Genomic DNA, 10,729 nt, shown 5'->3' with positions numbered 1-10,729 from the left:
CTTTGGCGCGTTTTACCCCGCTGGACATGAATACGAAAGCAGAAATCAGCCGCCACAAGCTTATGTCGAGGAACAACGCAGTCTCCAGGTATCACCTTAAAATCTAGGCAAGCACGCCTGTCTTATCTTCTCTAGAGGATGAAATCAATCTGGCTAGAGTGTTGACCACTACTAAAAGTCACTAGATAGGATTCTCCCTTTTTAAAGAGGGTGTTAGCTATGGTCATGTTGTAGGCTAGAGCGAACTCTCTTTCTTGATTCCTGCTACCATAGCCAAAGCCACATGCACCCCTTCAAAACATCTGGTAGATGTACCCATGTGGCCATTGAGGTCTCCTATGAAGAGCTTCTTGCCAATAGGTACACTCCTAACCATGTCTCCAGGCCTTCCGAGAACTCCCCCTTCATTGGGGCCTACTTGGGAAGCATATGTGTTGCTAACATTGAGAACTAAGTCCCCAACTACCAGCTTGACTAGGATAAATCCGGTCCCCTTGCCTCTTGACATCTATCACTCCACACCTGAGGCTCTTGTTGATGAAGACAACCACTCCACACCTACTCCATTCCTGTTTGTAGTTGTCCCCATGTACCATAACTTGAAGCCAGTATGCTCCACCTCCACCTTCTGTCCCTTCCATTTGGTTTCTTGGACACATAGGATATCAACACCTCTCCTCACCACTGAATCAACTAGCTCACGTAACTTATCCGTCAAGGACCCTATGTTCCAGCTACCTAAGCAGATCCTAATAGGCTCTGCTAGCTTCCTTACCCTTCACTCTCGTTGAGTCAAATGCAAAGACCCTTACTAACTTTTCACTACACCCGGGCATCAATGTAGCGCACCATTAAGGACGCGACAACCAGATCCTAGCTCACCTGTCACCATATCCAGATCTAAGATACGACACGCCACCAAAGAGGCGACAGCCCAACCATTGCCCATTTAACACCACACCTGGGTTCCGGTATGGCGCGTCGCTAAGAAGGATAACCAAATATTTAAACACTATTGAAAATTCTAGCTATTGATATGATAGCTTTATGATTATGCTATCATATAATCTGCAGAAACCCTCCAAATATTTGAACACAACTGACGAATCAAGCTATTCTATTCATATACTAGTTACACATTATGTTTGTGGAGCTTTATATCATAATGCTATACTATAATCTACAGAAACCCTCATGCTATAAGTTGACAATTTTGCATCTATGTAGTAATGTACAAGTAGTTGAGGCTGTCTGCTATTTTTTTGAAAGAATGGGAATAGCGTTGCCAGCTCTGCTACTATGAGTTAGGTAAATAAGACATGTTACTTGGACTAAAACCGATAGCATATATTCACAGCAACAATCCAATCCTCTCAAGAAACTTCATTCCATGCAATCAATGGACCAAACATAAAAAGGAGTACTTAGCAGTTAGCACCACGGTCACACAAGAATAGGCTCACCATGCTGCATACCAAAGGAGGCCAGGCCAAGTAGGGATGGACAGGGCATGGAAGTTGCTCTCTATTCTTAAAATGCTGGTTCAGCTCCGCTGTTTCCAGAGAGAAGGACAGGAACCACTCAGGGGATTTGTACTGCTCCATGGAATTCTTCCAGGGGGAAATAGAAAGGTAGACAAAACCACTGAAAACTGTCATAAGCCGCACTGAGATTACATCTTCCACTGAACAGTTGGTGACCTCCATAAAGCTAGAGTGCAACGGAAACGTATTGTGCAGCACAAATCGCTGGACGCCATCATCACTGTCTGTCAAGATCCAAACAGAAAGTGTGCATTCCTTCTCATTTACGATACAGAGCCTCCCATTCTTGGTCTGACCAATCTTAAATTCTGGGTATACCACTCTCAAGGGCGGCGGCAGATCTAATAGAGAGAACTGAAAGTTATCTGTGTTGAGCACCAAAATGTACTCGCTGAGAGATGCCCCGCCCACAGACTCGCATCGCCAACAGATAAACCCATCCACTATCGTGCGGGTTGTACGCCTGAATCCCTCAGGCAGCAGCGCGGCCGTCTCCGGGAAAATCTGCCACTCCATGGTGTCCGGTGAGAAGACGGCGACGCGAGCCCAAGGCCGCGAGTAGTCATGACGGACAGAGACCACACGGGGCGGCCTCTGATCCTCTTTGGGGGAGAGTGTGTGGAACTCAAGGGTGGTGCCGTCGGGCATGTCATGGTGCTCCTGGGGGTGGAGAAACAGAGCCATCGTTTGGGGGTTGTAGTAAACTTCCTGCTTGGTGCTCCGATGTTGGAGAGCGATGAAGCCTTCATCGTACGCAATCGAAGGATCGGTGAAATCGACCCCCCACTCGGAAGCGTCGTCGTCTCGTAGGGGACTGAATCTGGCGGCAGTGGGGGGGCGTGAGGCGGGGAAGGTAGGTACCGTGCGCATGTAGGGTGTGAGGAAGAGAGCGAGGAGCGGGGGCGCGTGGAGCGCACGGAAGCTGCGGCGGAAGGCGCGGGACGAACGGACGGCGCCGAGGAAGGTGCGGCAGGTGAAGGCGGCGGAGGCGAGGCTGGGGAGGTCCGGGAGGCGGAGGAAGATCTCTCGGAGCTGGTCGTCGTCGAGGGCACTTATGGTGGTGGGAGCGGATGGTATAGGGTGCTCCGCCGCCGGCGGCGGGTGGGAAGCCATGGCTGCTTGGCTGCCGAGTTCAAGTGGCCGCGGATTTGGAATGGCAGACGCTCGGTTTTTCCCCCGAGCCAGAGAAGCGTCATGAGGGAAGCACTAGCAATCAGACTACTGATACAATGCTTTCATCAGACTACTCATGCACCGTTGGATCGAATTAATCTTGTGACTGTGATGAGGCCTGGTAAAAGGAGCACACGGGCGGTTCGTCTGGATTTTTGTGATTTCCCTCCATAACTACCTCCCTAAATCACACCATATTTACTGTGATTTTTAACCGCTCTTAATGGCTCCAAATTAACTCGCGATCTCTCCATTATTAATTTCCATGTCACGTTTGCTTCTTTGGAGGCGAAATCCTGATTCCATTCTCATTTTAATTTGCTTCCAAAATTAGTTGTCGCCTAATCCTGATCTCTGTACATGGTTTGGTTAATCCAACCAGCAGGTACCCAAAGTTATTTAAACGTGCTTCCAATGTGACTGGAGTTCGCTTCGGCAAAGACATTTTCTCCCTAACGTAATGCTTAGTTTAATTTGCGTCAACGATTTTGGCTTAATGGTGAGTTTATCTTGCTTCCATCTAACAGTGAATTTGCTTCCTCGGCGAATTGAACTTGCTATGGTAATAGAAATTTGATTCTTATGTAATGATTTCTGTTCCTTCAAAAACATCAAAAATCTAACTTTCATTGACCAGAAAAATCACTACTAAGCAAATAAGTACCCTTTAAATAAATAAAAAAGACCATTAACATGAGTACGCATAACACATGGTGCAAGAACACTAGGGACGTGATTCCAGGAAATACAAATGTGCTCATTTTGCTTCCAGCATATGGAAGTCATGCTTCCCACGCTACAAACCATGCTTCGTAATTCGCAGTAATTTTTTTCGCAAAAGCATCGTCCTGACTCATGTCGTGTGCTTCCTGTATTTCTCATATATGCTTCCATGTGTTATGCTTGCAGATTTTGGTTTACTAGCAATCTAGTTGCTTTGTACAGGACAGTACATAGCACGTACACTTCCTGCCTGCTGTGTGCAGTCCCATCCCCATTCAAAAGATTACGAGTCTTGACCATACACTCAGCTTCACCTTGCTTCATTACCGTGAGTAAACTGAAAACACATAAAGCAAAGTAAATTAGCCGCTAATGAAAAACTGTAGACCCAAGAAACAAATATAGTATTGTACTCCCTCCGTTCCCAAATATTTGTTTTTAGGCATTTTAAATGGACACAACATACGGATGCATGTAGACATATTTTAAAGTGTAGATTCGCTCATTTTACTCTGTATGTAGTCACTTGTTGAAATCTCTAGAAAGACAAATATTTGGGAACGGAGGGAGTATGTCATATTACAATGGTGATATCAATACAATGAAACTAATCCCCTTGTTTGTTGTAAAAGAAGTCTGAATTATTGGAAGCAATCTATGGGACAAAAGAAGCATATGAGAGTTTATTTTAGAAGCCCCATGAGGAGGAAACATGGAAATGTGCTATGTCAATAGGACTCCTCTTAATTGGAAGAAATAATTGCATGTTTCTACTACCTACATGTCTAATTAGACAAAAGATGTGGAACTGTGGAAGCAATTTATCTTGATAGTAGAAGCACGTGTAGTACTAACTGGAAGCTCCATTCATACTTTCATAGGAAGCATGAAAAGACTACTATCTCAACATATCTCATTTTAACCAGAAACATATGAATTTGAAAACAGAAATTAACTAAAAGATTGTCACTAGCATATCTATACAAGTTCGTGTGATATTGAAACTGAAAGATTGTTCCACATACAGGAAGCAAGTAAAGGTTGCTGTCTTGGTAAATCTCATCTTCTTTCGAAGCATCGACTATTGAAGGTAGTTAATAACAGCAAATGGCTATATTTCTATGAAAGATCTACCGATCTACATACTCCAGTGTTGGGATATCCTCCTCATGTGGGCTGTGAGGAGATGACCATTTGAGGCCTTTTAGGCAGTCCAAAGAGGTGCATAAGCCCACTACCCATTAGGGTTATGACCTAGGGTCATTTTGGACTTTGCACATGTGTGGATGGGGATGCTTTATCCTCCATCCAACAGCCACCACCAAGAGTGACGAAAATTAGTTCATCCTCCAAGAGAGAAGAAGAGAGAAAACCAAGAGAGCAAGGGAAGAAGAGGAAGATTGAAGGAAGAAGCAAAGGGAGCTCCTCCCCAAGGTTGTGATGGTCCAGATCCACTACCTTGCCTCCTTCAAGCTTCGGTTCCACCATCTTTGGTGAGATTGTTCCAATCCCTAGTTCCTGAGCCCAAATCTCGTTGTGTTCATCCAAGATTCAGAAATCTTGATGTATGAGATCCTCTAGTACTTTCTAGAGAAGAACTTGTTGTATCCCACATTTGATAATAGTGGAAGAGGATTTGGGTGGCTTCGGCCCGTGGTTTTTCCCCTCAAGTTGAGGGGTTTTCCACGTAAAATTCCGGTGTCTCTTTGTTGATGCTTGGTGCTGTCCAGAAACTTACTCCTACCACAAGACACTAGGCTGAGGAGTGTCTTGCCTGCTGAGTAACATTTTCTGCCTCCATATATGCTGCTGCATATGTTTCCTTCCGTGCTAAGCAACGATCCTTGAATTAGTACATGATGTGGTGCTGAGATTACTTGTTTCCGCTGCAGTTTTCAGTTAACCACAAGTGCATTTGTGTGCTAATTCCCATCAGAGTGGTATCAGAGCCTTGGTTGCTTAGAAGGTTGCAAATCCCAGTTGATTGATTGTTGCTGGAAGTGCTGCTCACAATGGCTTTGGAAGAAATCGCTACTACAAGTGGCATGATAAAACTTGATTTTTCCAATTACTCATTATGGAAGCCCATGATGGAAGACATCCTTTATTGCAAGGATTTGTATGAGCCAATTGTGAAAGACAAGATACCCACAGGTGTCACGGAAGAAGAATGGAGAGTGTTGCACAGAAAGGCAGTAGGTATGATTCGGTTGTACATCAACCACAATATTTTCCACCATGTTGCAAATGACACAAATGCATATGAGATGTGGCAGAAGTTGGAGTCTATGTATGAGAGGAAGACATCAATGAACAAAGCCTCGGTGATCAAAAGACTTGCAAAGCTTGAGTACCGAGATGGCACAAGGGTGATTGAGCACTTAAATGTCTTCCAATGTCATATAAATCAACTTTCAGCCATGAAGATCAACTTTGAGGATGAGGTGCAAGCATTGTTATTGCTGAGTTCCATGCCTGATAGTTGGAACACGCTTATGGTGTCACTTAGCAATTCAGCTCCGGATGGGAAGCTGACTTTGGAGATGGTGAAGAACAGTATGCTGAATGAAGAAGCCAGAAAGAAGGAAAAGGGTGATGCCTCTTCTTCGGATGCGTATGTGGCTGAAACCCATGGAAAGAATGAGAACTGTGGACGCAACAATACAAGATTTCAGCAAGGCAAAAGCAAATCCAGGGGGAGATCAAAGTCAAAACAGAGAAAATATATTACTTGCTTTCATTGTGGCAATCCGGGACACATAAAGAGCGAGTGCAGGAAGTACAAAAGAGAGCTTGCAGAGGGGAAACTCACAAAGAAAACCGAGCAAAAGGCTGAGAGCAGTTCAGCCATGACCGCAACAGATGAGGACTATCTAGTCATTGAAGATGAAGATTGCTATAGTGTTGTTCGTGATGATGCCATGAGTTGGGTTGTGGATTCAGGTGCGTCCTTCCACATCACATCACACAAGTAGTATTTCACATCTTACACTAGTGGTGTTGCTGGCCAAGTTAGGATGGGAAATAGTGGTTTGTCAGCAATTGTTGGCAAGGGCTCTATATGCATTGAAACAAACACAGGTTGCAGATTGGTGCTCGATGATGTGAGGCATGTTCCCAACATAAGGCTGAATTTGTTGTTAGTGGGCAAGCTTGATGATATCAAACATCCTAGTTATTTTGGTGAAGGAAAGTGGAAGCTCACCAAAGGCTCTATGATTGTGGCTCGAGGAAGTAAGCAAGGTAATCTCTATGTGACTAAAACCAAGTTGTGCAATGAGGTGTTGAACCTTGTTGAAAAAGACACTTCGGTTTAATTGTGGCACAAGAGGCTTGGGCATATGAGTGAGAAGGGCATGCACGCTCTTGCTTGCATGGAGTACCTCCCTGAGTTGAAATGTATATCCTTGAAACCCTGTGCACATTGTTTTGCTGGCAAACAACATAGGGCTGCATTTCGTACACTCCCTCCACATCATGCAGAAAATGTTCTTGATATTGTGCACACTGATTTTTGCTCCATGACTGAAAAATCTTATGGTGGAGCATTATACTTTGTGACTTTTATTGATGACCATTCCAGAAAGGTTTTTGTGTATGTGCTGAAACACAAATACCAGACGCTTGAAGCCTTCAAGGAGTTCCATGCCAAAGTTGAAAGAGAAACTGGCAGGAAATTGAAGTGCGTGAGATCAGACAATGGTGGTGAATACAGAGGTCCTTTTGAAAGGCATTGCAGAAATGTTGGCATCAGGCTTGAGTAGAGTCCACCAAAGATACCTCGGCTCAATGGTCTTGCAGAGAGAATGAACAGGACACTCACAGAAAGGATCACAACTATGCTCTCTCATGCTCATTTACCTAATTCATTTTGGGCTGAAGCATTGATGAATGCTATGTATGTGGTTAACCTATCTCCCTTAGTTCCTCTTGCAGGTGATATTCCTCAGAGAGTTTGGTCAGGGAAGGAGGTATCATACAAGCACTTGAAGGTCTTTGGTTGCAGGGCATTTGTACATGTTCCAAGGGATGAGAGATCCAAGCTTGATAGTAAGACAAAGCAGTGCATCTACCTCAGCCAACCAAGTGAAGAGTTTGGCTACAGGTTGTGGGATCTAGTAAATAGGAAGATTGTGAGAAGCCGAGATGTGGTGTTCATTGAAGATGAAACAATAAAAGATATTGGGAAACCAGAGAAGCCAATGACCAACACACCCAGGTTGACATGGATCCAATCCGTCCTCCTCTCGTGCATGACAATCATGGGGGAGAGGATGACACTGAAGACAATGGAGATGCAACTGATCAAGGCAGTACAAGTCAAAGTGGCGAGCAGCCATCAAGTGATGATGATGAAGTTGGTAATGATGATGCCAACGAAAATCCACCTGATTCACCACCAGTGCAGCAGTAAAGAAGAAGTGAAAGAGGTCACATTCCTTCTTCTAAATATCCACCACATCAATATGTGTTGATGACAGATGCAGGTGAGCCCTCATGCTACGAGGAGGCAATGTCTGATGAGAACAAGGAAGAATTGTCAGAAGCCATGCAGGATGAGATGAATTCCCTGTATGAGAATGATACCTTTGAGTTGGTGAAACTGCCAAAGGGCAAGAAAGCACTCAAGAACAAGTGGGTGTACAGAGTGAAGACTGAAGAAAACACCTCACATCCAAGGTACAAGGCCAGATTGGTTGTGAAAAGATTCAGTCAGAAAAAGGGCATTGATTATAGTGAGATATTCTCTCCAGTGGTCAAGATGTCTTCGATCCGAGTTGTGCTTGGCATGGCTGCCACCATGGAATTGGAAATTGAACAACTTGATGTGAAGACTGCATTCTTACATGGTGACCTAGAGAAGGAGATATACATGGAGCAGCCAGAGGGATTCATGGTTGCAGGCAAGGAGCACTTAGTTTACAAATTGAAGAAGAGCTTGTATGGCTTGAAGCAAGCTCCTCGGCAGTGGTACAAGAAGTTTGAGTCTTTTATGACTGGGCTTGGTTACCATAAAGCACAACCTGACCATTGTGTCTTTATGAAGAGGTACGCCGAGGGTGACTTCATTATTCTCTTGTTGTATGGTGATGATATGCTGATTGTTGGAAATGGCACAAAGAGGATTGCTCTCCTCAAGAAGGCATTGAGTAAATCATTTACCATGAAGGATTTAGGACCTGCTAAGCAAATACTTGGCATGAAGATCTCCCGTGATATATCAAAGAAGCTGCTTTGGCTCTCACAGGAAAGATACATTGAGAAGGTACTTGAAAGGTTCAATATGAAAGATGCAAAATCTATTATCAGTCTGCTTGCAGGCCATCACAAACTGAATTCTAAACAATGTCCTACAAGTAAGAAGGAGAAAGAAGAAATGAGGAAAGTACCTTACCAATCTGCTGTGGGCAGTTTGATGTATGCCATGGTATGCACTAGGCCTGACATTGCCTATGCAGTTGGAGTTGTTAGCGGTTCATGACAAATCCAGATAAAGCTCACTGGGAAGCAGTGAAGTGGATTCTCAGGTATCTCAAGGGTACTTCTACATCTTGTCTATGCTTTGGAAATGGTGATCCTGTATTACAGGGCTATACAGATGCAGATTACGCAGGTGACAAGGATTGTAGGAAGTCCACATCCGGATACCTGATGACTTATGCAAGGGGAGCAGTGTCATGGCAATCAAGATTGCAGAAATATGTTTCTACATCAACTACAGAAGCTGAGTACATTGTAGCAGTTGATGCTGGCAAGGAAGTTTTGTGGATGAAGAACTTCTTGCAAGAGCTCGGCATGAAGCAAGAGAAGTATGTTCTGTTTTGTGACAGTCAGAGTGCTATTCATCTTGCCAAGAATTCAAGCTATCACTCTCGAACCAAGCACATTGATGTGAGGTACCATTGGATTCGAGATGTCGTGAGTTCCAAGTTGCTGAAACTTGAGAAGATCCATACCGACGACAATGGTTCGGATATGATGACCAAGATATTGCCAAATGAGAAGCTACAAGCATGTTGCAAGGTAGCGGGCATGGCGGTGCCCCCCTCATGAGTCGGAGGGGGAGATTTGTTGGGATATCCTCCTCATGTGGGTTATGAGGAGATGACCATTTGAGGCCTTTTAGGCAGCCCAAAGAGGTGCATAAGTCCACTACCCATTAGGGTTATGACCTAGGGTCATTTTGGACTTTGCACATGTGTGGATGGGGATGCTTTACCCTCCATCCAGCAGCCACCACCAAGAGTGACGAAAATCAGTTCATTCTCCAAGAGAAGAAGAGAGAAAACCAAGAGAGCAAGGGAAGAAGAGGAAGATTGAAGGAAGAAGCAAAGGGAGCTCCTCCCCAAGGTTGTGATGGTCCAGATCCACTACCTTGCCTCCTTCAAGCTTCGGTTCCACCATCTTTGGTGAGATTGTTCCAATCCCTAGTTTCTGAGCCCAAATCTCGTTGTGTTCATCCAAGATTCAGAAATCTTGATGTATGAGATCCTCTAGTGCTTTCTAGAGAAAAACTTGTTGTATCCCACATTTGATAATAGTGGAAGAGGATTTGGGTGGCTTCGGCCCGTGGTTTTTCCCCTCAAGTTGAGGGGTTTTCCACGTAAAATTCTGGTGTATCTTTGTTGATGCTTGGTGCTGTCCAGAAACTTACTCCTACCACAAGACACTAGGTTGAGGAGTGTCTTGTCTGCTGAGTAATATTTTCTGCCTCCATATATGCTGTTGCATATGTTTCCTTCCGTGCTAAGCAACGATCCTTAAATTAGTACATGATGTGGTGCTGAGATTACTTGTTTCCGCTATAGTTTTCAGTTAACCACAAGTGCATTTGTGTGCTAATTCCCATCATCCAGCAACACAATTGTTTGATGCTGACCTAGTACATGAGCAGAACAATAGTAGGAAATTGACAGAGTGCAATACCTCCTATTCCGAGAAGGGGCGCTTCGAAGAGGGAAAAAGATGATGGAGGCCACTGCAGATTCTCCGCCCGGTCATTCCTACTCTGGCAGGGGTTTCAGCTGACGGGTAAGCTGGTGAATCATGAGCCGGAGATGGGGTTTCGGCCTCCTAAGGCCGGGATGGGGCACCAGCGATGTCGCCTGGGGTTCGCATTGGTGGAGTGGGGAGGAGCAGGGGAGCGGATCTAGGGCATTGAGGTGTCGGCGATGTGCTCGGCAGCGGAGAAGATGGGTTGTTGTGGTTGACGGCGAGCTCGAGGGAGGTGCAGGTGATGAGAATGAAGGGGATTGGGGTGAGTTATTCAGGCGTGTGATTAGTGAGGG

At 44.8% G+C, this 10,729-nt stretch overlaps 1 protein-coding gene across 2 annotated transcripts in view; it reads right to left on the bottom strand.

Moving 5' to 3' along the window:
- The window catches only part of LOC119356572, a 6,380-nt gene extending 3,668 nt beyond the window's left edge, over window positions 1-2,712 (bottom strand). Inside the window, exon 1 of one of the 2 annotated variants that reach the window (XM_037623546.1) lies at window positions 1,464-2,712. In XM_037623546.1, coding sequence (XP_037479443.1) covers window positions 1,464-2,657 — 1,194 coding nt within the window. In that variant the 5' untranslated portion in view covers window positions 2,658-2,712. The remainder of the gene's footprint in view (window positions 1-1,463) is intronic. The other variant, XM_037623547.1, reaches the window with a different exon arrangement.
- Between the last annotated feature and the right edge of the window lie 8,017 nt (window positions 2,713-10,729).

This window comes from Triticum dicoccoides, chromosome 2A (genome assembly GCF_002162155.2).
Source record: "Triticum dicoccoides isolate Atlit2015 ecotype Zavitan chromosome 2A, WEW_v2.0, whole genome shotgun sequence".
Taxonomy (NCBI): domain Eukaryota; kingdom Viridiplantae; phylum Streptophyta; class Magnoliopsida; order Poales; family Poaceae; genus Triticum; species Triticum dicoccoides.
Note: the sequence above shows the minus strand (reverse complement) of the source record. Positions and strands in the feature narration are given on the sequence as shown.